The 27,987-nt window shown below is 43.6% G+C and overlaps 1 protein-coding gene across 5 annotated transcripts; it reads right to left on the reverse strand.

Annotated features, from left to right (window-relative positions):
• Positions 1-27,984, reverse strand: URB2 (URB2 ribosome biogenesis homolog). 5 transcript variants are annotated; one of them, XM_034662525.1, is made up of 10 exons: positions 27,508-27,984; positions 24,741-24,879; positions 23,118-23,294; positions 18,096-21,417; positions 14,678-14,838; positions 12,668-12,778; positions 10,636-10,878; positions 8,061-8,148; positions 5,250-5,389; positions 1-1,495 (listed from the first exon to the last, which is right to left on the reverse strand). In XM_034662525.1, exons 2-10 carry the CDS (start codon positions 24,864-24,866, stop codon positions 1,298-1,300), a joined length of 4,566 nt encoding a protein of 1,521 aa, XP_034518416.1. In that variant the 5' UTR covers positions 24,867-24,879; positions 27,508-27,984; the 3' UTR covers positions 1-1,297. The 5 variants fall into 5 exon arrangements, with proteins under 5 accessions (XP_034518416.1, XP_002921596.1, XP_019657636.1 ...); XM_002921550.4 differs by having other exon boundaries at positions 2-1,495; positions 27,710-27,984; XM_019802077.2 differs by having other exon boundaries at positions 2-1,495; positions 27,643-27,984.
• Between the last annotated feature and the right edge of the window lie 3 nt (positions 27,985-27,987).

The raw sequence follows: 27,987 nt of genomic DNA on the forward strand, positions 1-27,987 counted from the left end.
AACTAAAGAAATTCAAGACAAAATAACATTTCTCCATCAAGGAAACATAAAATCAAGAAAATCAATTATACTAAAGTTGACTCACTGGTGAGAAAATAAATTAGTACACTTTCTGGAAGATAATTTGGCAGTATTTATATAAATCCTTAAAACTGCATAGGATTTTTTTTACAAACTATACAATTATGGGAGTCCATCTTATGGAAGTAAAGGCAGAAGGAAAGAGTCAGCTGCAAGCACCATGTGCAAAAAGAAGTTTGGAAAGATCCTGATGTCTAACCATGGGACAGTTATTAAATTAAACAGCTATATCTACTCAATGAACTACTACGCAGCCATTAAAAAGTATGTCAAATGTCTTTAGGGACCCAAATATGTTACCTAGCTTTTTCCTATGTAATATTGCAGTAACTAAAACAAAAATGCATTTAAGATCCAATTTGGCAACTATGTATTTACTTACATGTATATCTAGATAGATAGATAGACAAATGCACAGCAGAGATGGAAACGAGGTACTCAACATGACAGAGGCTGTCCGTGTAGCTAACACTAGGGGTGTTTTGTTAAATTTTTTCCCTTTTATTTTTATTTTCTGAGGTTACTACAATAAAATATACTGCATAATAAAAAAAAGAGGAGTATTTCTTAGACTGAAAAGAAAAAAAATAATTCCCAGAGAGCTGAAGCAGGAAGAGCAGAGCAGGAAGGATCATGGATCACTGAAGAGGTGGACTCACCTCACACAGGCCCCCCACCCCTGCCCTGGAGCAGTCACCTCAGCTAACACCGAGTCTCAAAGCTCTAACCATCCCTCACCCCCATCAGAAGGTATACTCTGGGGGAAGGCAGAGCGAATGACATTTCAAGAACACTGCCCATGTTACTTGGAGAATATAAAAGGTAAGGATATTTAAATGGAATTTAATTATATAGCCATGTACCTAGATAGTAGGGGGGAAGAGACACCAAACCATTGGATGATAGAGACAAGAACTACATTTGGAATGGCCACAAGAGAGATTCAGCAATTTTTTTATTAAATTCACCTTATTCTGAGGTCAATTACCAGGATTCTAATTTGCAACACATAATGCTTAAAAAGATATGTTAAAAAATATTCAGTGTGAAAAATACGGCTACAAAATACAATATATATTACATAAACCTAAAAGTGTATTCCACATATCTCAACATCACAAATTAGAACACCTGAAGTCTCTCCTTCACCAGCTCTTTCAGACCAAGAGCCAAAGCCACTCTGCAGAAACACCAGCAGCACGTCCAGAACACAGCCTCAGACCGTGTATCTTCTCTCTCCTTCGTGTTTCCCCTTGTGGTATCTCACATAATCATTGTACAGCTCCTTAAAGATGTCTCTCACCCCTGGCTGCAGGGAGACCCGCAGGAATTGGACATCCGGCTCAATGCAGAGGTCCAGGATGAGGTAAATGCCCTCCTGCAGAAGGCCCTTCACCGCCGGATACAAGGTGACCTGTGAAAGGAGGACACGCCCTTTGTGAGAGCAAACACACAGACCAACCCCCTGGAAGTCCTGACAAGGAGGTTCGAGTTCAGCCTCCAACTTGAGAAAAGACATCCCTTCTAAATTATCATTTTGCACAGAAATAAATATTCATATCTTAAAAGTTTGTATTTTAGGGGCGCCTGGGTGGCATAGCGGTTAAGCATCTGCCTTTGGCTCAGGGCGTGATCCCAGCATTATGGGATCGAGCCCCACATCAGGCTCTTCTGCTATGAGCCTGCTTCTTCCTCTCCCACTCCCCCTGCGTGTGTTCCCTCTCTCGCTGGCTGTCTCTCTGTCGAATAGATAAATAAAATCTTTAAAAAAAAAAAAAAAGTTTGTATTTTAGGGAAATAAAAGCCAACTCATGCGACAAAAACTTGGAACAAAACCTCAAAAATCACAGGGGTAGCTTTCCTATTTGGTAAATGATGCCTACCAGGGGAATTTAAAAACCGGAATCTTTAAACTTACAAATCTTATGAGAGTCACCTGCACATTGTTCCAAATTCTTCGCCATAACCAAGCGCACTGGAAGCTGCACTAACATGGGATAATGACGTTAGTGTTCACTATGTGACTGGCCACCCCCATGCCCAGCAAGGCAGGCGTCCAGGCATGCTCCGACGCTCCATAAACGGATCATTGATAGGCCCACATGAGTAATTAGATCACATCATCTCCAAACAAATCAGATGTGATTTATGATTATACTTAATACATCTTTTTATTTCTATCAATAATAGCTCAATGGGACCTGAATTTCTAACTGCCCCAGAATAGCAGAATCAGTTCTTGAGCCTAGAGATGCCTTTCTTCCCTGAACAACTTCTGGCTTAACTAAAATCTGGGGCACAGCAGGAAGAGCGGGCAGTCTGGCTCAACTTGGCTGTACTGGGTATTGCGCACAAACTTTCAGATCAGAGATTCAGACTACTGTCTAGATAAAAAGGCCGACAGAGCAGCTCTACTCACATCTGCCACAACCACTCACACTGCAGCTGAACCTGGCACTGAACCGTCTGAATACCCCAGGACCTGAAACCAAAAGGCAACTGGAAGGTTCTGGCAGACAGGCCTGGGATTTGGCAGATTCTTTATTAATGTCTTAATGGCCTAAAAGAGTTAAAGCCCTCTGCAAACACACAGCTTCTGGGGAGGATACTCGGTACTCCCTCGGAGAAGTCTGATTCACCAAAGCAACCTCTGTGAGGTCTGGGCCTAAAGAGGCAGTTTGTTCCTGTCACTAAAATGGGGCTGTTTTTCAAAGTCACGGTAATTTTCACATGACAGCTCAAAAAATTTCTGACAATCATCTTAAGTTTTACTGTTTAGAGATAAGAACACTCAAGGACTGAAGGTGGAACTGTGATTTCAATGGAAGGCATTAGAGAAAGAAGGAAAAAAAAACAAAAACAAAAACAAAAGTCCTGAATCTTACCAGCCGGGTGAGGACACTGTTAAGTTGACTGCTCATTTATTCATATAATCAGCACTCACTAAACAGATAATTCCACCTCCAAAAGCAAAGAAGGTGAAGTAACTGTCCCAATGACAGAAATGAGAGCTGAAGCCCGCCAGTCGGAGGCCAGGGCCCACGTGCTCCACCATTCCCTTATACGAGGGCTCCTTAAGTCAAAGCATGGCACCAAGCACACAGCCCTGCTGGGTCACAGGAAGGCCAGCAGCATCTGGCCTACACAACCACTGCATATCTTTGTGTTTCAGCCCACTTATTTATTAAAGAAAGGGAAGAAACTCAGTTTCTATGACACTAAGATCACTGACCTATGAATGAAAAGATCTCCAAGTAGCATAAAGGACCTTACGCAGGATAGGCAGTACAAACTATTCACTCCAGGCTGTCAACATAGACAGATGCAAGTTTGATCTACGGATGAAAGAGACCAGTGACCAAGATTTCCCCAACACATGCCCACTGTGACACATGACTGTACAAGGTCTGTAGGAGTCACTGCATGTCCTGCCTGACACAGTCTCACCAGGTCACTGCCAGACCTTCACCCATACCCACTCCACAGGACTACCAGGGGAATGCAAAGGAGATTCATTTAGCTGTACTCGCTATCCAGCATTTAACTGTCTTTCTGGTCTGGAAAGATTTCCAGTTCTTAGTAGAAGCCTCTAATACATATGGAGTATTTTCTTCATTACTGAGTTAAAAAAACAAATGAAAGATAAAACATGGACTCTTGCCAATGAATTCTGGGATGCTACAGCTTTAGATAATTCCCAAGGCCTTTGGATTTCAAGATTAAAAATTAAAAAATAACTGAGAAGCATAAATTAGACATGAATAATGAAGCCAGGAAACCAGAGACTTTTCATAAAATCAATCTCAGAATAATAATTAGTGACTTAAGGGTTCAAATTATCACCTCCCTTCTTGCCCCTTAGTTAAGTGATATTACTCTCATTTTATTTTTCACTGAAACACAAAATAATGCCAGCTTTTCTTTCATCAAAGGCTTACATATCAATGGCTTGAGTGCCTGTGAAATATCAAGATTCTATAAAAATGCTAAGAAATTCCAAGGAAACCAAACATGAAGCCCATCTCTCATTCAAAGGCTGACTTGAAGGGGGTCCTCACATGTTGCCCCCACTCCTCCACACAACGTGCCTGGTGAGGACCCTGTGCACACCCGTGGGGGTGGGTTGCATTCTACAGGGTTCCCCCACCCCCCGCCTCAGCCCCATCTCAAACCCGGCCAAGTGCCCACCCACATGACAGGCATCTCCACTGGCTGAGGAGAGCAGGGCCAGCGTGTTTGAAAATTATTTAATAGTTATAGATTCATCCTAAAACAGGGTCAGAATAAAAACGGATGCAACACCAGATTTTCTGAGGAAGCTCATTCAGCCCAATCTCCCTTGAGAAATCTCTTAACAAGTTTACTGGTGGCTTTAACATTATTCTTACAAGATTTACAAAGGGGGGGGCTATTCTACGGAGAGCAATATAAACAACACAGATGTATATATCTACACCGTGCTACAAATAGATACAAACAGAAACACACTGTACATTCAATTTAAACCAAATAAGATACGAAGTCCTCATTTCACGGGTCACACAGGGTCTTGTGGAATTTTGGAAATAACATGCTAACATTCCAAAGTGAGACCACTGCTGATAATTACCCAGAATATTAAGTGAAAAAGTCCAATAAGATAAAAGTACTTTTGTCTAATGGAGCTGAACGAATCTGCTGGTATCTCTACCACGTCATCTACTTTAAGTGTCTGGGAGCAGCTGACTCACATGATGCACTCCAAAAGGATAAACCCAGGAACTCCTGCTGTTGGGGGTCCCAAGACCCTTCTTCCTGGTCACCATTAAGGCTGGCCCTAGGAGAGCTCCTCTTCTTGAACCTGGCAAGCATTTCAGCTTGCTCATTACTCAAGAAAGTGACCAAAACAGGCCCTGCAGCTTGTGCTGTAGCAAGGGAGAGCTAGCAGTCATGGAGTGCCTTCTAGGTACCAGGCACTGCCAGCCCTTTGAATGTCGCCTCACTCAGTTGTCCCAGTAACCCTGCAGGGCTGCTGCGGAACTCTGCAGATGGGCAGGACAGCCTGCTACAACGCATGGTTTGGGACGACCATCAGGCCCAAGACATCACTTGCCACTATGGTTGAAGAAGCCATGCTACAACGGACTACAAATGAAAGCACTTGGTGAGGGGGAGTGAGCTCAGTTTACCTTCTGCACCTCCGTGACATACTGGGCCACCATAAAGGGGGAAAACACCGTGAACTCTTCGGCCCGAGCTGCAATGTGGCTGTACATCCTTTCCACCAGGCGGGCACACTCAATGACCACCGACAGATCATCTGTGCTTCCTATGGAAGTAAAGTGTTTCCAAACTGATTAGTCCAAAACCCATGCACTTTAACCCTTCTAACTTTATAGCTTTAATACAGCTGAAAATTATTCAAGTCTTCCCTTTTTTCCAGACTCAATAATGGGCTTATTTCACAGACAGAATGAGGGAGAGATAATATGTCCAAATATTTATCTGTATTACAAAGGAAAGAACACTTAAAATACTCGAGTACATGTGTTTTTTTAGGAGTCTAAAAAAATCAAAATTTTTAAGATGAAATCTATGACTGCTATTATATTTTTTTTAAAAGGTAGAGATCTGTAAGAAAGGTTTAAATTGGAAAATTATCTTTAAAAAACATGGTTTTTGACATCATATGACTTTAAAGATAAGAAGGCCTAATTATGCCTTTGCCTCCTTATGTTTTCAGAAATCACGTAGGCAGACAGATATAAGACTCAACTATCATTACTAGATACCTTCCTGTCTTCCCAGATTTGCTTCCAATTTCCTAGTTCTCTCCACCTTAAGGTGCCAGGACCACTCAGGCCCTTCTTAACAAACTCCTCTCAAGGATTCTAACAGCCTAGGATGTCCCTGAGGCCCTCGTCACACACCCACTCCCCTAGGCACCACAACAGAGCCAGGTGGGGAACCCCAGCACAGACCAGAGCATCTTCCCTGGCTTTCATGCAGCACAGAAACAGACCCATTTTTGTAAAATTCTAGAAACTGCGAACAAATTTACAGTGACAAAAAGCAGATCAGTGGTTGGCTGGGGCTAGGGCCAGAATGGGAATAGGCTACAAGAGGACTCTTGGGGATGATGCGAATGTTCTGTATTTTGATTGTGGAGATGGTTTCCTGCATGAATTTACCAATCAAAACTCATTCAATTGTATAAACAGATCCAGTTTGTTACACATATTTTATGACTCAATAAGAATGCACAATGTCTTTTCTTGAAACCTTGAATATACAAATGTTACATATATGCAATTTTTCCACATACAGTATAATTTTATGAAATTATCTAAATTCCTAACATTCACTGGACATTTCAACAGTCGAGCACTTAAATATCTACCATGTACCATTTCTTCTCTCTTTTGAGAGTGTTCAGCACACACATGCAGTCTAGTGAACACCTGGCAGTTATTATTTCAGCCACACAGTTAATGTGTGGTTACTAAGAGCACATTAGATACCAACAAGAAAGTAAACAGTTAAAACTCTACTCAGTTAAGCTATGAACACATCAGAGAACCGACTCTTGGCAGATGGGAGGTAACTGAGCTCCACCAACATGGACACAGCAGAGCCACACTTGTGAAACATGCCCCTATACTCCCTCAGAACACATAACAAAGGACACACTTAAAACTACACGCGGGACACGCCTGTGGCAGTGTGTGACAAGGGTTCTGCTCCCCCACTGCTCAGCAAGGGCTGGACCAGGGCCTTCCCTACACTGCCATTTCCCATCTCTAGTCCAGGCAGACATCACTAGGAAAAACAGGGTTTCTTTTTGCCGAGCTCAAACAGCTAGCACCTTAGGGGCCTTGACACAACGCTACAGCTAGCCACCACCAACCGACCAAGGCTAGCTTGGGAGATGGAACCTGTTTCCCCACCCTGCCTCTAAACATAGTCACAATTTCACACTTACACCAATATTACATCACTCTGCACCAGGCCTGGGAGAAAGCAAAAGACCTCATTGTGGCCACTGACTGATCTCAAAACCAGGCAGAATAATGTGGGAATTATAGCCCAGTAATAACTATACCTTTTCTCTTTTCTCAATAGTTACTTGGTTTAAGTAGCATAAATCTGCAAGTCTGAACCCATCAAAGTGGTTCACCCGGGGGCGGGGGGGGGGGGGCCTGNGGGGGGGGGGGGGACTGAGCACTACTCATGTGTTTCTAGTTAGTACAGAACTGCTGCCACAGGGTCTTCCTGGACACCCTCCAAGTTGAGTTATAAGGCCCTCCCTGTTGATCCCAGAGCATTCCATCAGGTACCACGCTATGCAAATTTAAAATAATGCAATATAGACCACCTCAATTTATATGCAAATTTTTATTTTAAATAATAAGACTCTCCCCCAAATTAGAAATTTAGCAAGAATCAACAACCTCCAAGGCTGAAAACAAGCTGTACACATGTACACACAATTTATGCTATCACCATATGGCAGTTCACTTCATTGGTAAACAAACACAACCTTGCCAAAATAAGACTGAAATGATGATTTGCCAGACCTCGTCCCTTTTATAAAATGAAATAGCTCTATGACTGCCTGTTCTTAACTTCCCCATCAAACTAGGAACTCCTTTAGGGCAAGAACAGAATTCTAGTCACTTTATATCTCCTCTACATGAGAATAAACATTTCCTGAATCTAGATACTTCCCCCCCCAGGAAAAGAACTATTTCAATTAGGAGATCACAAATGCGCTCATTCTTTCGGACATAGCAAAAAAAAAAAAAAAAAAAAAAAAAAAANAGAAAAAGTGACAGATTGAAATTTTTTAAAAAATTGTTTTGGGTATTCATTTAATGATCTGAACATTTCTTACTTAAACTCAACTGGGTGGTTTTATTTTCTGTAACATATGAGGGCCAGAGACATCACAAAATAAACACATTTGAAATCATGTATCTGATACTGTTACTTTGAATTACCTTTGTCTTTCTGTCTCCCTTCATGCATAACTGAAAACACCAATCTATTAAAACAGTTCAAGAAAGAAGGAATGGCTTTCAGCATTACCTGTAATAATAATAGGCAAAAAAATACAAAAACATGTATTTATTTCAAGTTCTACTTTATTTTTTTAAACATTTTTTATTTAAATTTAATTAATTAACACAGATTATTTGTTTCAGAGGTACAGGACCGTGACAATCTTATATAATACCCAGTGCTCATTACATTACATGCCCTCCTTAATGTCCATCACCCATTACCCACACCCTCCCCCAGCAACCTTCTGTTTGTTTCTTACGATTAAGAGTCTCTTACAGTTTGTCTTTACTTTAAAGGAGCACATGTTTATTTCCCTAACCATATCTATCAGGATGCTCAAAACAGCATGGCAACGTCTTTCTGCCTGAACTTTCTAGGGAAATAGTTCACCCACCTTACTTGACTCTTTAAGATTTATTTTAATGGTTTGGGATAGGGCTTCTAAGTTTAGGAATCTATGGAGTGATCCCAGTTCAGAATTTGCTTAATCTGCTACTGTAAGCTGTTACCAGTGCATCCTGGAAATGGGTAGAAATAAATAACAGAAGCAACAATAGCAACATATTCAAGTGTAATTGGCATTAGAAAGAGGTTACAGAAAGCAAATACATTTAAAAGAAGGACCCAAACTTCTCATTTTTTAGTGATGAAAGAGGTCTGGCTGGGACTTTATATTTAAGAATGATAATGAAAAATTTAAAACATGCTTCTTTTATATGCAACCTTTTAGATCGTGATCAAAACAACACACTACCCAATAAAGCAGCCATGAGCTACGTAAGGCTACTTCAACTTAACTAAAATTCAGTTCCTAGTCATACAGCTCCTAGACCATATTTCAAATGGTTAAGACACATGTGGCCTGTGATTACTGTGCTGGACAATACAGACATAGAACACATCCAACAGCGCTTTAAAGATCTACTGGCTAGTCCTGCTCTTTCTCAGAATTCTTAGAATGAACAAAAATTAAATCAAGACCTGAGATTTTTTCCTTTGGTATAATTTATCCAACCAAATTCTTGATAGCGTAACATCCCGTTCTTTACATCGAATTACCAACATCCGCAGCATGCTCTGAAAGAAGTCATTTTTGCAAAAATATTCCAGAGCGTCATCAAACTTCCCAAGGCCCACTCGTAAGCCTCTGCTATCACAATGATTAAAAGCACACAAATCCAGAGCCAGACTATTTGAGTTCACACCCTAGCTTAATATGGCACCAGCTGCTGATCGTTCTGCTGGGTATGCTGGCTGAGCTGACCTCATGCTATCCCCTTTAGATCTACGGAAGCAGATTCTAGCCTGGTGCTTTTATCAACCCAACTATGCACAGGGCCAACAGTGTGATCGCACACCACATGGGGGCCCCGTCCCCCACTCTAATCCACAGGCAGTGAGTGGGAGTGTGATTATTAGTCACCTCATTCTTTATTGCAATACCATGTCATTATCCCTGTCAATTTTCTCCTTTCATTAAATGGTCTAATTCTGCTAAATGGTCATTTGTCAATGGTTCTGCAGGAGATTCCCACAGCTTTCTAGTATTACTTTTCATCAACTGCATGGAATCCTGCATCTTTTACAAGATGGATAATTTCAGCTTGTAATTGATATGTATTGCATTTATATTGTTTGGTCACATAAAAATCTAACAATCAGCAGAGAGATTTAAAACAAAGATGCTCACTAGATAGGCAGGGCCAAAGGCACTAGAGTGAGGCCCGATGTCATGAGTGCTCAGTTTACCAGACAATACACTTTTTTAAAAATGGCACTGCTGTCAAGTCTCTAACTTGAGAACATTAAAACACCTAAAAATATTGGAACGTGCCTGTGTATATGTGCATATATCTTATTTATGACTTCCCACACGTCACACGTACAGCAGTGGTACAGTGGAAAGAACACAGGCCTGAAGCTAAGATTTAGACTCAGCTGGGTGACATTGGTCAAACTGCTTAGCAGCTCTAAGCCTCAGTTTCTTTATCAATAAAATGGACTACCATCCACTTTACAGACTTCCTGTAGGGGTGAAATGAGACACATAGCAAATGTTCAACAGATGGTGGCTAAACTAGACTCTTTTCTGTGGGACAATTATTCCTACTCAGTTTAATTTCAAAGGCAGCCCACTACAAAACTGAAACTAAGGAACCCTCACTCCCTACACCCATCTGAGTTATAAACCCATGAAGACAACTAAGCAAGTGAGTGAGATTTAAATGTGTGGTCTGCAAAAACGAAGAATTTCTAATGAGCTTCCTTAAATAGCTAGTATATAAACACTGTCTAAGTGTCAGACCCAACAAAGATGAAACTCACTCAAACAGCCTGACGTAAAGATCAAACATTTTCATGCCTGAGAAACCAGCGACCCTGGAAATTACTGCAACCAAAAAGTCTGCTTAACAAAATCACTATTTTTATTACCCTCCAACAGGAAAGCTCTACTGCTTCTGTTCTGCAGGCTGAAATTACCCTGCCTCGTGCCCTGCTCCTCCTCCTCACCTTCGGATGGCACTGCAGGATGGAGAAGAGCACACTGTGCACTTGCCGAAAGATGCTCCCATACTCAGAGGGTTTCAGGTGGTCCAAAGGGACTGTCAGCAGGATGCTGAAGGCCAGGCTGACATGGTGCGGGTTGCTGATGGTCTCCTCCCCCTGTCGCAGCAATGCTGCCAGGACGTCCAAAATAGGCCCCACCACTGCCAGGGACACAGGCTGCTCCTGACAAGCCTCTCGGTTTTGCAGCTACAGGAAAAGAAGGAATAAGGGAAAGAAAATGAAGGCAATTCTCCAAAGAAAGAATATAAAAACTGAAGTAGACAGAGGTAAGAACTGAAGTGACAGAGGTTAAGCATGTCCAAAATGTACTGATGCGGTCAGAAGGTACTTTGAAGAGACAAGGAAGCCAGTGCTCAATCTCCCAAGGCAAACTACCGTGGACTTGGCCATTTTGGTCCACACTTTTTGTTGGACTCATCAACCACAAAGAGAAATAATTTCTTATGAGAGTTGATTCACCCAATTTCTCAGAACAGGAAAACTTGACATCAGACATACATAACAATATTTTCCCAAAAAGATCATTAGTTGTATCTAAAATTAAAGTTCACTTGTTACATTTCTTAAAAATCAGCTCTAGGGGCGCCTGGGTGGCTCAATAATTAAGCGTCTGCCTTCGGCTCAGGTCATGATCCCAGGGTCCTGGGATCAAGCCCCACATCAGGCTCCCTGTTTGTTAGGAAGCCTGCTTCTCCCTCCCCCTCTGCCTGCTGCTCTCCCTACTTGTGCTCGCTATCTATCAAATAACTAAATAAAACCTTAAAAAAAAAATCAGCTCAATTAAGATGTTCAATTCTGTTCTAGAGAATAGGGAGAACAGGCTCCAGATGAAGGCTAGCTCAAAGTTCTACCCACCTAACCTGGGAAAGCTCACCTGTGACCCTTGTCCTCAGGCTGCAGGTGTAAATAGCAGCCCTGGTGCAGCACTTCCGTGGCCTGGGGACTCCAACTGTGCTGACTTCATGCTATTAGATCTACTTTTAGATTTACCTAAGTGGTTTCTAGCCTAGTGTCTCTATTGACGCAGCCCTACTGTGCACACCACCAATGCTGACCACTCACCATGTAAGTCCCTCTCCCCCCGCCCCATTCCCTGCACTCCTCCTCCTGACACCTACTATACACACCAGGGAAAGATGAGATTCATCCACTAATGCAGATTTCCAGGAAAACAACAAAGCAACAAGACAGAATAGGAGGGAAAATTATGTCTACTCTCTAAATCCTTCTGCCCTGAGAAGATGCTAATCCAGGGCAATTCTCACAGGTGGCACAAGAGAATTACAGTTATAATGATGGTAAAATAAATATTGATCTTTCAAACCCAACTGTAAGAATACTGACTGGAGACTCAAAAACACTGTGACAGTCCCAATCAAAAACTACGTTTTTGTGCTAGTGAAACGAAAAGTCACGTGACTGCCATGTCTATTCACCAGGTGCCAAAATTTAACAATTGGGTAGGATTATAACAATAATCTATCTGCAACATTACTGTCCCATTCTATAAGGCCATTTTCTCACTACATCATAGATTTTAAATGTACACAACCCCCCCCATATGAATAAATACACTAAACTGACCACAGAATTTTGTGGGGACAAAAGAAAGCCCCAGAATTCCTTCTCATCTCATCTACTTTCAACAGGCTTCCACAGGAGCCCCATCTCATCACTGCACACCTCCTATTACCACCTGCCTAATGCTTCCTGGGGCTCCTCGACACCACTTCACACCACCTCTTCACCACATCTGGAGCTGACACCAGTGTTTGCAGAGACACCAAAGCACATACAGTACACACACACTGACAGAAAAGCATCCTGCCGGCAGCCATCTTTAGGACACAGTGCCCAGAAACATACGCTGCATTAAAACCAGAAATGGCAGAAGCCAAAATGCGGCCTTTCGTCTCTAGAGGAACAGGGGTGATGAGAAGAAGTGAGATGAAGGGCACAGCCCAGGGGTACTCACAGTGAGAGCTGTGACTATCTGGGGGCACACACACCAGAACAGACTCGCTTTCTCTCCGTCAAGTGGGCAGTTCAGGAGCAACTTGGTCAATGTAACAGCTGACAAAATGGCCTGAGAGAAAAGGGACAAAAACTTAGCAGAAATAGCCAGCTTTCTCTTAAGAAGTCCATCTTGGGAAGAAACCCAGTCACTGGTCCTGAAGAGATAGAGCAGAACCCATTAGAACTCTGGCATCAGGGCATGGACAAGACCTGGTCTGGGCGCGATCCTGAGGGTGAGGCCCCTTCCATCACCAGGCAGCCAGAAAATAAACGCATAAGACGAGCAGAACTGTGGCCAAGGGGAGGCCTTTTCAGCAGCATCTCACTAAGCCAACCATGCAAATGTGCCAGGATAGTGAAATAAAAGGAGGCCGCAAATGGACACAGCAACCTAATTAGAGATCCCATCTTGTCAAGATAGTGTGGAAAGAGGCGGCAAGCTATAACTTACCTAACGCAAGAATGGCATATGTTTGTGGGTAATAGGAGGAGCCAGGGGAAAACATGGACAAAGTAAAACAGATTAGGTGCTATGATTGTAGGTGATGGTTTTAAACCATGAGAAAGGAACTATGTGGGAAGGGAACTCACTTTATTGAGTACCTATATCAATAAACATCCAACCCTGTGCTGGCATTTTACACCATCAATTTCAGCCCCATACCAGCCCTTCCTCCCCTAACACTGCATCCCCACAACCCATACAATTCTGGCCTCAGCCCTCTGCTCTCAGCTTCTTTCCCATCTCTCTCTCTCCCTGACTAGTCATACCCCTATGTAGACTCCCTCCCCAACCCCCAGGCAGCCCCACCCTCTCCTGAGCTGGGGGCTCACTTTCCTGACCACCTGTAGGACGTGTGTACCCACATAGGTCCTGCATACTGGTGCCTCCCTTGCTGTCTACCTCTCACACCCACACAACCTCTGCCCTGCTGTGCAAAGAACGCCCTCCTCCCCATCTCTATAGCAACATCCCCCCATCCAAATCCTCTCCAGCTCGAATGCTCAGGCTCCAGCCTCACCTCCTCCTACTGACTGGTTTAAACAGAAATCTACAGTGAGGCCTCCTCAAAGCTGGGGCCCAATCGTGCTGCAAATGCACACAATGAAAACTTCCAGAGAGAGGGACACATGCCACAGGCAATGAGGAGGGGGCTGGTGCAGAGCAGTGGCTCTGGCCCAGCACGGGCTTCTTGCTCACATACAGGAGATGTGAATTCTCCCTGCTGCCTCTCTGTAGCCTCAATTACCCTCTCCAGCTCTCCTTTAATCCAAATCAAAACCAAAGCGTGAGTGCTGATTATAACCACGAGTCAAGAGGCCACTCCTGGGGCAGAGAAAGCTCAGAACCAGAAGAAGTGGGCTGCACTGCTGGCTCCAAAATACTTAGCTCTGTGACATTCTTCCTCCTGTGCAAGCAGGGACATCTGACCAGCCCAGTGCACAGGGCAATTTAGCAGACCAAATTCCAGCATGTAAGCTCCATAGAGAGGCTCGCCAAAATATGTAATGCCAAATGCAAATGCAGGGCTTTATTAGCAACTACCAAATACACTAAGGTGCAAAGGACTGCAGTGCAGCTCGCTAATTGGAGTGATTCTCAAATGGGATCAGGGCTATGTGACCAAGTCAAGCAAAATTTTTTAAAAAGTATGATGGGAGATGTCGTATACATAGGATGAGCAAAGTGTAGCTTTTTTTATATGTCAATATTATAAGTATACGATACTTAGTATTTCGCATAATAAGCACACATAGTTGTAATCTGAAAATGTTCCTCTTTAAAAAATAAGGCCCCCTTACACTAAAGCGCCAGGCCTCTCCACAGGCTAGGGCTACCTCCATAAACCCCCCTTGGGGTTTGATCTTGTGGGTTTAATTTTAGGGGTGACATCGTATCTCAAATAAGTTTCGCCATTTGAGCTACCATTTATGTGCCTGCCATACAAGACAGAAAAAGAATACCCACCTGCCGATCGGCTTTCCACATGTTACTGATGTCTAATCCTTGGAGAATATACCGCATCACCATCCTAAAGTCCTCTGTTGTCCCAACTTCTAACATCTCGGTAAACAAGGCTCCCAAATGAGGTTCAATATCCTGAATTACCTCAACCGGAACTGCAGGATCTACGTGGGGGAGAAAAAAACCAAAACTGCTAAGATATGATAGAAGAGGGGCAGGTGAAATATACTAGAATAACCACATGATGAATGGGGCCCCGGCCCTTAAAGTCATAATCTGAGAGGCATGGAAATACTTGTGGAGCAAGCCAAGAAAGCGGGGCACATGCCACAGAGCAACAGTGCTCTCTTGCACACAGCTGACCTGTGCAGAGTACACACACAGCACAGGGAAGGGGAAAGTCTGAGGGACTGATGACAATGGTCAGCAGTGCTGAAAGCTGGACTCTGGGGCGCAGGTGATTGCCACTTTCTCTATACTTTTTTCTACTTTCCTTGTACAGGCATACCTTGGAGACAGGACAGGTTGGGATCCACACCACCGCAATGAAGCAAGTGTTGCAATAAAATGAATCAAATGAATTTTGGGGTTACCCAGAGCAGATAAAAGTTAATGTTTAAACTATACTGTATTATTGAGTGCACAACAGCATTACATCCAAAAAACAATGGCACGTAACCTTAATTTAAACATACTTTCTCGCTAAAAAATGCTAACCACCATCTAGCTTTCTGTGAATCTTAATCATTGATCACAGATCACATAACAAATGTAATAATGAAAATGTTTGAGATATCGCAAGATTTACCAAAATGTGACAGAGACACAAAGTAAGCAAATGCTGCTTGAAAAATAGTGCCAACACATCTACTGGAGCAAGGTTGCCCCAAGCCTTCAAACTGTAAAAAACAGAGTATCTGTGAAGCTCAATAAAGAAAAGCACAATAAAATGAGGTATGCCCATTTTCTTTTGTAAAATCAGTAGGGACACAGGCATGGCGTGGTACACTGAGAGAGATGGGAATGTTGAAGACCTTAAAAGAGCTCCAAACTCCCAGGGCCTATCTGCCGCAGTTATCCAGGTGTTTCCCACTTGATGTGGGAAAGCCTTCTAATGGCCCCGGGGTTTCATATTAGAGCCCAAAGTCAGGGCATATAAGGCCCTTTATTGTCTGATGCCAGCCTACCTTCCCAGCCACATTTCAGCCCACGCGGTTCCACATTGCCAGAATACCTTCCCACGTCCCAGTCTTTGCTCACTACCTAAGCATTGGGGGTGGAGGGGGCAACAGGCTTTGAGAGATAAAGACCTCAGCCCGAAAGTGTCCTACAAGCTGTAAGATCCTGGACTCATGAGCTCTCTGAGAGTCCACCCCCTCATTAGTAAAATAAGAGCGCTAACTCCCGTGGCTGGCAAATAAAAGAAGGAGCACTGCAGAGTGTCTGCCGCATGGAAGGCTCAACGTTAGCACTCCCCTAGTTAGCCTCTGCCAACTACTGCTCTACCTACACACACTCTCAACCCACAGTTCCCTAGTTCTGGTGCACTTACCAGCACTTCACTGTTCTGCAATTTGTGTGATTTGTGTGAATGTCTGTTTACTTGATTAGATAGGTCAAAATCAACATTGCATTCATCTCCAGAGTAAGATGTGGTTCCACACATATGTAAACGTTTGTAAAAGTAATCATTTTTTTGTGATTGAATTGAGGTAGTCTATTCTAGTGTCAGAAAGCATTCCTCACAAATGCTCACTTTTATGAGCTGCAACCTACCTGAAACACCCCGGAGGACACAGAGGGCCACACCACTCTGATTATTCATAGCCACCTTAACTCTCTCCACTCAAAGCTTTGGGCCCTCCTCAGTAGGCATTTCTTCCAGACCTGGCACTCCGGTCTCTTTTCTAGACAAAGTCTAGCAGCTCAAAGGTATGAGGCCTGGACCCAACAGAAACACCTGAGCCCATGGTCTGAGGGGCAGCAGGGCAGGTGGCCTCAGCTCCCTGACTGCACAACTGCGGCTCTGTACCTGGGGCCAGAGGCACCCCAAGTCCACAGACACACAGTTAGGACCTAGAGGCCACCACAAGCCAAGGGGACTGGGGGGAAAAAGAAAGACTCAGTATCCTGTTTAACAAAAGGGAAGAGAGATCAGAGTTTCAGACCACCAGCTGCCATTTCTTAGATCACTCATTTAAGTACACTGTACTGATGTTAATAAAAGACCAAGTTCTAGCCTCCACTAAGGTGAACACCATTCCCTAAAAGAGTCACTGACAGAATAAGATAGAACATGTGACACCAAAGCCTTTTCAGTCAATCCACAATCAAGGCAGGGATAGAAAGGCTACTGAAGGGAGACAACAGTGGTGTTATTCTAGCCTCAACACTTCAGTTCTGGCGCTGGCCCGGGCAGCCTGGGCAGCCGGGCAGCTTTGCTTCCTACAAGGCCCTATTTTACACTCTTGTATCTGAGCACGCCTGCAGCCCCATCTGCGGCTCCCTCTCGCCTGTCACAGCTTCTCCACTGAGAAACAAAAGTCGGCATCGTTCTGAGAGCTAGGGACTCCCCAGCCTCGTCTCTAAGGACAGTCCTAACTAACCCCAACCTTTCAGGAACAACCAAAACAAAAAGAAAACAAACCTAAACCAACTTGAAACAGGGCTATCTTGAAACAGAATCAAATCTGGCCCGCTGGCCATTGAGCTAGGGGACAGTAGATATTGAAAGCTTCTGCACAAAGACATGGACTAGGTTTGCAGTCCTGATTGGCTGGCCCAGAAGGATGACATCAGACTAAAAGACCAAGATGACAGCTAAGCTTCTGCCCTATTTGCACCCACAGCCCGATGACGGCCAGGAACCACATTGAGACCTAGGAGTGGGAGTCTGGACCTCAAGGAATTTTATGACATTCCCTACAAATTAAGTCAGTTGCATTTTTTAAGTTGGCAAGTTTTAGATCTTTCTTAAGTCACTGAAGATGGCACTGAAGATCAGATACAAAAAAGCCTACTAAGAAGGATGAAATTATATTATGTTGACAATCCAGAGCCAGAACAGATAAAGGCTAAAAAAGATAAAAGTAATAGATTTCAAAACTATAACCTAGAACAATCTCCAAAATAAATGAAAAACTAAAGTGCCAAACAATATACCTAGAAGGTTACTATTTGTGTACAAAGCAGAACTGTGAGGGTCACTGCTTCTCTCTGCAGAGAATGCAGATACTAGAAATGAGTTTCTGGGAGCAGACGGGGGTGGGGGGTTTCTCCTGGCTCACAGGCCTGTACGTTCTGAAATGAACACCTGATCCAAAAGGGTGTGGGGGACAGGGGGCACTCACCTTGCCGGTGGCTTAATAGCTTTTACCAAAAGCTCTACAGCATAGAATTAGCCCAAGAGAAAATATCTTACCTGTAAGAACTTTTCTCACAGAATGAAACATGGAGGTAAAAACAGAATCCTTCTTGGGATGTAGTTCTGGCGCCCAAAAGAACAGAGTTAAAAACCGCACGGCCGCCTGGAAACACTGACTGTCTCCTGCAAGAGCCGGCAACTCTGACAGTAGTTGAGAGTAAACACTCTGGTAGAAGGCAGTATGGGAGAGTGGCATCTTGTCTGTCATTCGGGAAATCTCTGTCCTGTGCCTGGAGTGCTGGCCCACATCCGCCTCCAAGAGCGTGCTGACTGACGCGATGAAGACGGAGGGAAGGCGCGGGCCCTGGGCCCCCTGGGCCCAGCAGAGCTGCAGCACGGCTCCTGTGTGGAGAATGGCCTTCTGCAGAAGCTCAGACAGTGATTCCGGGGCCTCATGTTGCTGCTTCCGCTCTCTGACAAAAGGCCCCAGGACTTGGCACAACTTGGTTAAAGACACCAGAAGGAGCTGCTGGCCCCGAGGATTCTGATTTTCCACCTGTTTGCCTGCAGTTGCTTCTGTGTACAGTTTGTGGAGGAATCCAATGATTTTCCTGAAATTGAGCACCAAGCTGAGCTTCATCTGGATAAGCATCTGCATTAGCTGTTCTAAGAATGCTCCTATCACTTGGAGGAATTCCAACCAAGAGGGGTCATCCGTATTAACAGAAAATCTACTACTGGCTTTGAACAGCGAGGTCAATATGATCTCAAAAATATCACTAACATACATAATCTTGAGCACTGAGCGAGCACTTTTCCCTCTCTGCAGGTAACCAAGAAGCCGGTAGCAAGTCATCAAAAACTTGAGGGTCAGTGAGGAGGAGCAAGAGCTCCCCAGCTTGGTGATGGCCATGGACAATAATAGAAGAAAGTAATGCACATGATAGGGAGTCAAGAGGCTGTCCAGTTGCAGAGTAGAAATAACTTCCAAAAGTCCCAGAATGGTCTCTAATTGTTCTCCCTCCAGCTGAATGGGGAAGTCACTCTTGACCAAGGACAGTAAGTTTTGGGCAATTTCTCCTTTTGGTTCTACACCTTCGGGTCCAACTTTTGCAAATCTGTTTTCCCAAAAAGCCACCACCATGTGGTCCTTTTCAAAAAGCCAGGGCAGTTGTTGATTGAGAAGACTCAGGTCACTCTGGGTCCCAGAACACAGGATGCTAGTACATCCTTCAGTTAGGCACATTAAGAAAGCAGAATGAAGGGACTGCATTTCTGGAAAGAGAGGGCTATGAAGAATAGCACTGGATATTTTTTCAAGTGTGATGCTTGGCTCTTCATCTGCTGAGCCTTCCTGGGCTTTGCTCACTGGTAAAGTTCTTAGCAGCACACTGGCCAGGGATCTCACATCATCTGGACAAAGATAGGATATCAAAATTGTGAGATTTGACACAATCAAGTGCCAGTGAGCTACAGGGTATGTGAGTGCACTCACTGTTCCAACCTGGCCATCCCAGGAAGCTGTTGTCCCTCGATTCAAGCTTTCTCTGCCAGAACCAAGAATGTAGGCAGCATCACACTTCAAACTGCGGAGGGCTTCTTCAGATTGGAAACTAGTGTGCATTAAAGTCCTTTTCATTTTCTGTAGGTAGAGCTGTTCTAAGCAATACCTGCCAAGAGAGTCAAACTGAGCTGTAAACTTTTCTATCTTCTTCCAATGGCATGTTTCAACACCTGGGAGCAACAAGGGGAAGTTTGAGATCTCTACAGCAACATCGCTAAGAGCCCCAGACACAGAGTGATACTGGCTACAGTTTATACTGAGCATGGCATCAACCTGGGCCCAAGTGTAAGAGAGCAAAAGTGCAGAGTCACTGACCTTCTGTAGCCAGAGCTCAAGCTCTGGGCCCTGGGGGTCCAGGAGAAGGTCCAACAGGGGCCTCACAAGCTCTCGGAGCATCCTCTCCATTGTGCACTGCATCCGTCTGATGACAGGCAGAGGGGTGCTGCTGTCCAGGCTCCTCATATTGAACATGATGCAGTGCAGCAGTGAGCTCAGGGACAGCGACTTCAAGGCCATGTCGGCATCACCCCGCAAATAAGGTAAGACCAAAGACTGGAACTTCTCCAATACAAGGGACCATGTGTCCAAGATCTGACTCGGAGGCAACTCCAAGAGGCACTCACAGAGCACCCTTGAGGGGCCCGAGGTCAGCACAGGCTGCCTCAGCGCCTCAGCAGCTGGACGACAGATCACCCCCAAAATCTCCTCAAACAACCGCGGCACTTGTCGGAGTTTGACATACGTCTGGAAGAGAGTGTGAAGAAGCGCCTCCTGTGCTTTTTTGGTTCGAAAGTCTGTCACTTCTGCATCAATCCAAGCTGAAGCCAGCAGGTCATCTAGGTCTGGCTCCAAAATCAAATGATTCAGAGACATCAAAGCCTTGAGGCAGCGGAACCAGGCCGGCACAGATGCTTGTGAATGGTTTATCAGCAGCTCAGCCAGACGGCGGTAAAAGTGGAACTGAGTCTCTCCATGCCGGATCCTATCAGCAGCAATGTTGTAGATACTGTTGTTGGCCACTGAGCTGAGCAGTTGTTCTACAACCAGGAGCTCTGTGGTCCAATCTGATGTGGTCAGGGCTTTTAGCTGCTCCTCCTGCAGGTGTGAAATCCTCAAGCAGCCAAACAGCCTGGGGAGTACCTGGAAGCAGAGAAGCTCATTCCCCTCCTTGAAGTAAGAATCTAAAAAGAGCTTATAGAGCAAGGCCACTGAGTGCGCTGTAACAGCAGCATGAAGGCACGGATCACAGTAGCCAGAATCTACCAGCCTGGCAATCACAGTGTCCATAGGAGCTAGAAGAGTCTTCATGGCCCCTATCTTCATATCACCTTGCTGCTGGTCCAAGAGCTCCTCTTTGTAGGACGAGAGCAACTCGGGCTGAAAAGTTCCACCTCGAAGCATGGCCTCAATCTGACTCCTTATATCCCGGCTCAGCGCCTGCCGCAGCTGGCCCTGGCCAGCCTGTGTCCATGTGCCCCCTGAGAGAAAGTGCCTCAGGACCAGACAGGGCTGGAGCAAGTGCCCAGTCACCTCCCCAAAGGCACGTCTTGGGTTGACTTGCTGTTGCTGGATCGAGAGGTAGTGGCCAAGCGCCAGGTGAATGACCTCGAATAACTGGGCTACCACGGCTCCTTCTGGCTGCCTGCAGGCCAACCAGCACAGCTGGCTCAGCAACGCCACTATCAGCTCCTGTCTAGCCGTGTAGATGACAGCAAGGGCAGGCGTCGAGAGGATGCCCTGGCAGCAGCTCAGCACAGCACACATACTTCTTTGGGATTCCAAAAGAGAGAATTCAGCTATTCTCTCATTTATGATCTGAGCATTAAGAAAGAAAACTCATTACTGACTCTACATATATACAAGAAAAATACAAGAGAATCAATGAACTCACTCTTTGCCCTTATCTTGATGAGAAAGAAATCCCCAGATTATCACATCTAAACAAACTTGACATTTGCTTAATGCACCGAGAGAAGGCAGAGTACCTGTTTTAAGTCCTTCATACATCCATTTCCTACCAACATGAATTCAGAAAAGGGATCAGTGCCTTTGTAATTCTGCTTTCCCTATTTAAAGAGCTGGGTTTTTATAAAACTGCAAAGATTACTTTTGCTTACATCCTAAACCTGCAATTCAGCTTAGATGCTACAGATGGATGGACGGTAGCCTTGGGCTACGATCCTGTGGTCCAAAATACATTTTTATAGTCAATTACACTGTTTTTCTATTTAAAAAACAAAGCAAAAAGTTCTCTTGAAAGAGGAAAGCAAACGTTGGCAGTTGCTACATATCATACGGCAAACCCAGTCTTCTGCTTCCAAAATTCTGAAATTCAAAAGCAGAAGAAATTATGAGGCACAGGAAGATTCCAAAGTTCACTCATAGGCTAAGTGGCCTGCTCCCCGCCTTACAGTATCTGAGAACCAAATCTGTCCTAAGTGCTGTATTATCAGCAGCCCAATGACACAGGTGTGCGCATCTCCATTCAAGTAACTGCTGGCTCTGGAAAAACTGAAATAAGAATGTCAAATACTTAAAACCCAATGCACTGCTACAGTAACTGTCAATATTTCTGATTATACAGCTCATCTACCAAACTTTTTTCATGTTTGCACCCAATAACAGTTTATTTATAAATCATATGCATAGACTACAGTACTAATATCTCATGTAAATATAAAATGCACATAAAATTAAAATACGACATTTAAAAACACAAGATTTTCTTTCCATACTCCCAAAGGACAAATCAGAATAACCCGCTTTGGTGGCCAGTCTATTACTTTAAAAATTAACATACAATTTAGAACACAATTTTAAGAATCACTAAAGCCTATGAACCATCGTGCAGCTCAACTATTTAATTTTCTTATTATCAGACTTTACTGATTTTCTCTTTCTGCCCACACACTCCTGTGGGTAAGGCAGAATGATGGTTAAGAGCGCAGGCTTTGCAATCAGGCAAATCTACGTTCAAATTCGACCTGTGCCACTGTGACTTTTAACAAGTTACTGAACCTCTCTGTGCCTAGGACACACTAAGTGCTCATCATTAGTGCTTTCTATTGTTATCAACTATTCTCACTATTCTCAAAACACTCAGTTTTGACAATGAAGTTCAAAATTCTAATTTGAGACTTCAAAATTGCTTTGACTCAAAAAACTTTGAGGAAATTCCTATCTAAATTCCTTTAGGCCAATGGAAAAGTGGGGGAAGGAAGGGTAAGGAGCAAAAATAGTATTATTTGCTGGTGACATTTTCCAATTAAAAGGTAATTAACAACCACTCTATGAAATAGTTCTAAGCTCTCCTTGAACATTAAACAACAGAAAGTGTTTCACGCAGCATAGAGCATACCACATGCATTCAATAAATATCAGTCATCATTATATTTCTAGTATTATTTCCTTCTCTTTCTCTACCTTGACACTTCATGCATCTTCAATAATTAACAGGAAACCAACAGAGATGCATGTCACACATACAGGACAACATAGGAAACAGATACAATTACCTTGACTAGGGAAATCTGAAGGTTAATTGTCTTTCCATTCTTGAGGAGATCCTGCAGTTTTTTGCTGTGTAGAATGTTATCTATATAGATCCAAAGCCTTTCGACAATGTCTTCCTTCAGTTCAAGTTTTTTCTTATAAAACGCAATCAATGACTGTCGTGCCCAATCAAGTAGAACCTGAATTTGGAAGAAATATGCTCCAAAAATAAATGAATTTTTTTACCAAGAAAGAAAGATGCTGGAGGACATTTAAAGAGACATTCCATGAATAACCAAATCCAATTGCCAGGGGGAAAAGCTGTCTTTTAAAACTTACCTTTGGTAATATTACATTATAAACATCTTAGTATCTTAAAATGCTTATTATTAAAAAATCAATAAAAAAAAAGAAAAACTAGTTTTGTCTTCATGTAGGGCCAATAAAAAGTTTCAAATGAAACTCTAACAGTTTTTTCTAACTTTTCTGAAGTTATACTAATTTTCAAAAGTCAGAAGCACAACAATTATTCAGAATGGCCACAAAATGAATCACGCACAAAAGCAAAACGCACAGTCAAAAGGCAGAGCTTGTGCCCTGGCTTCCCAAGTTACCCATAAAACCTCTCGGTCTATTTACTTCCTCAGAAGACAGATACAGTCTTCTGCAAAGTAACGCACAAGTGCTTTATGAAAAGGAGGGTCAGTCATACATAGTTTTTATTAGTGTGACATATTCACTTATTCATGAACACAAAGAAAGCTGTGAGGCCTCAGCTCATGATACCAGAACTGTCAATAACAGTATGAAAGTGTCAGATGCTAAAAGGGAAAAAAGTTCTCAGCAAGAGACTGGATGAGACCTTAAACTGCCACCACCACTTCCCCTTTCATCTCACCCCGGGTAGCACTTGCCAGTTGACTATCAAGCTGCCAAGACGATTCTCAGGTGCAGCCAGGTTTCGAAACCACTGGGTGTAAGAGTGCTCTACATACTGCACCTCATCATTTTAATAGATGTAATCCATCTTTGACACATTTTGCGCGGTCTTCTCTAATACTAGCATACGGTGTGTGTTACTTCAATTTCATGAGCTCAACATCCTGGGGTCTCTAGTGCTTTATAATTTGTCTGTTTGTTTGTTTTTGCCAGATAAGCTTGAAAAATGTTAACAAAGAGAAAAAGCCTTTCTTGGTTCCTAATCTATTTCTAGAATGGCTTACTACAAATACTAAAGTTTCTCTATTTCCCTCCCTATCAACTTACCAAATTCCAAAGATGTTTAACAAAGCACCAACAAGCCGTTGCTTATGGAGTATCACCTTGAATTTATCAACAAATGAAGTTACCCACAGACTCAGACTCTAATTTCTGTAACTTGATTCCCAATTTGATGCATATACTTAATTCAAAATATAAGAGATGTTTCCAAACATAAAAGACATGCTGAGACTTTGTAACAGAAACTCTGTCAATGAAATATTTAACTCATGCATTTTCACTGACATTACTTTTAACCTCCAAACATGTTTCCTTCCCCAACCTTGTCTTTAATCTTTTTAAATTTTAACTAAATGTCAATATACACTTCATATAAGTGACCATTCTTTGCAGTTGTAAAAATGTAAATTTCACATTACACTTACTTGCTCTTTATTTGGAAGAACGCACTGGTGGGAAATCCAAGCAAAATGAGCTAGTTTTAGTTTATCTTCCCAAGAAGTTGTCTTGCTTTTAAGCTTAAAAGAAATGCCAGAGTAAACAGCAGCCATTGCTACACTTTATCTATAATTTAAAATGGAAAACATATATTAAGGTCAAACTCAATAGGCATCAAAAAATGAACATCACATACATTATAGCGTACATAACATATATTCCTTTTAAAAAAAAAAATTTAGTGAATTAAAATACCCCAACAAAAATGGTTGGGTATAAATCTATACACAAAATGCTATAGCCCATGATCACGGAAATACAAATCAAAACCACAATGAGATACCACTTTGCACTGGTCAGAATGGCTAAAATAAACAACTCAGGAAACAACAGATGTTGGTGAGGATGCAGAGGAAGGGGACCCCTCTTACACTGTTGGTGGGAATGCAAACTCTAGAGAAGAGTATGGAGATTCCTCAAACAATTAAAAATAGAGTTATCCTACAGCCCAGCAATTATACTACTAGGTATTTATCCAAAATATACAAACATAGTGATTCAAAGGGGCTCATGCACCCCAATGTTTATAGCAGCAATGTCCCCAACAGCCAAACTATGGAAAGAGCCCAGATGTCCATTGACAAGATGAATGGATAAAGAAGATGTGGTGTGTATATATACAATGGAATATTACACAGCCATCAAAAAGAATGAACTCTTGCCATTTGCAAAGACATGGATGGAACTAGACGGTATTATGATAAGCGAAATAAGTCATTCAACAAAAGACAACTGCCATATGATTTCACTCATGTGTGGAATTTAAGAAATAAAACAGACGAACACAGGGGAAGGGAAAAAAAATAAAATAAGACAAAAACAGAGGGAAGCAAACCATAAAAAACTCTTAACCATAGGAAACAAATGGGGAGTTGCTGGAGGGGAGGAAAATGGGGGGAATGGGGTAACTGGGTGATGGACATGAAGGAGGGCATTTGAAGTAATGAGCACTGGATATTGAATGCAACTGACAAATCATGAAATTCTACCTCTGAAATAAATAATACAGTATATGTTAATTAAATGAAATTTAAATTTTAAAAAATTTTAAATGCTTTAGCCCATGAATTTTCTGGGGGAAATTCAGACAAAAGAAGGCAGAAGGATTACTCAGACATATGTAGGAGTATTCGTGCTGTGAGGTGATTGTGCAGGAATACAACTGGGGAAAAGTACTCAGAGGTCACTGTGAAGGAATACAACTGGGCAAAACCCAAAGCGTTCAAATTATTTGTGAAAGGAGATTCACACATGGTTTTAGACTGAAAGTTTCTGCACAAATCATCTGAAATATACCATGTATTAAGAAAAGCTCCATTAAATAGTTGAGAGAGAGAGGGGCGCCTGGGTGGCTCTGTGGGTTAAGCGGCTGCCTTCGGCTCAGGCCATGAGGGATGGAGCCCGGCGTCCGACTCCCTGCTCCCTGGGCTCCCTGCTCGGTGAGGAGACCACTTCTCCCTCTCCACCCTCACTCCGCTGCTCCTGAGCTCGCTCACTCTCTCTCTCTTTCACACTCATGTGTATGCGCGCTCTCTCTCTCTCAAATAAATAATCTTATAAAAAATTAGTTGAGAGACAGAAATAAGCAGTATTTGGAGACAGTAATATTTCACCAAGTAAAAAAGAAATAAAGTATAAACCCAGTCCCAATAGAAATACTGTTATTTCAGCTGCAACAGTAACTTCCCACTATAACTTTATTCATTTACATATGAGCTTAGGGACATGCACTACTTCCAAAAAGACTCTATAAAATAGTTACACAATTGAAACTGTAAAAATAGAATACAATGATGTCATGAATAAAGGAAAGCAAACACACCAACCAGCTATAACTCTACAAACCTGAAGTAAACATAGCTTTGAGTTTCCTAAAAATCATAATAAAAAGGGGAAACGTATCACATTGTCATTTTCATTAGATAAAAGAAAAGTCAGTTTCTCAAAAGTGAAAATTTTTCAAAATACTGAAATAAAAATATCGTACATAAAAACAAAATAGGACAACATCAAAAATGATAGCAGACCCATAATTCTAATATACTGTGAAACCAAAAGAATTTGCCAAGGGCTGGATCACTTTCATTTCTTCAATCTATGGAGCCTGAAATCCTACAGACCTACCGACCTTCAGAACTTATGCTCAATAGGTAATTACATGAGGAAAGCAAACACCTCATGAAGGACTTTAATCAGTAGGGCATCCTTCACTCTATTACAGAGAACAGTTAACACTCAAGTGCTGTCGGTTTTCCCATTTTGTCAAAACGTCTAAGACGTATCCGTTCAACAACTTCTAAATTCACTGTCGGAAAACCACCGTACCAGCTACAAAGTACTTAAAAAGTGTTTGCAGAATTGGTTACAAAGACGCCCTAGAGACCCTGCCGGGAGGCTACAAACGTTCTGCTCTCGGCGCCCTCCACAGGTCTCTGTGAGGGGACGTAAAAAGTCAAGGGCCCAACGAAAAACCCTGCTAGGGCCAACGCAAAGGGCGCTGAAGCGCGGCTAAACTCGGAATCCCGCGGAGCAGAATGAAACCAAGTAACAAGAATCGAAGACAGCAAAGAGGAGAGACGTGAGAGGCCGCCGAAGGAGCGAGCGAGCCCAGTGGGCTCTCCCCGCGCTTGCTGCCCGCTGGAGGACCCGGGGCTGGACCCGGGGCGGAGGGTCCTCCTCGGTTAAGGAGCTCACCTCGAGGCCAACCCTGAATAGGGACCGCGGGCGGGGGCGTAGCGCCTGCCCCGGGGAGCTGGAGAGTATGCTCACCTCAGGGCCGGCCCCCGGGAAGGGACTCACTTGGAGACCGTCCTCAGGTAAGGAGCTCACCTCAGGCCCCGCCCCGAGTAGGACCGGCGGGCGCGACGGAAGGCAGTCCCCAGGTTAAGGAGCTCACCTAGCAGCCAGTCCCGCGTGGGGACCGCGGTCGGGCGCGGAGGACGGGCTCCCGGGCTGCCCCACCACGTGGGACCGGCCCCCGCACTCCTTCCGCCCGACGCCGGCGGCGGGGCGGGGCGGCGCGCACGCCAGGCATCGCCAGCAGAGCGCCGAGGCGCCTCGCCCATTGGTGGAGACAGTTGCGCGTTGGAGGCCCGAGCGGCCCAGCCCGCGGCCCGCTCCGTGTCAGTCAGTCATGGAGCGGCCGCCCAGAGCTGCCGCCGCGGGGGCGGCAGG

Source organism: Ailuropoda melanoleuca, chromosome 6 (assembly GCF_002007445.2).
Source record: "Ailuropoda melanoleuca isolate Jingjing chromosome 6, ASM200744v2, whole genome shotgun sequence".
Lineage (NCBI taxonomy): Eukaryota > Metazoa > Chordata > Mammalia > Carnivora > Ursidae > Ailuropoda > Ailuropoda melanoleuca.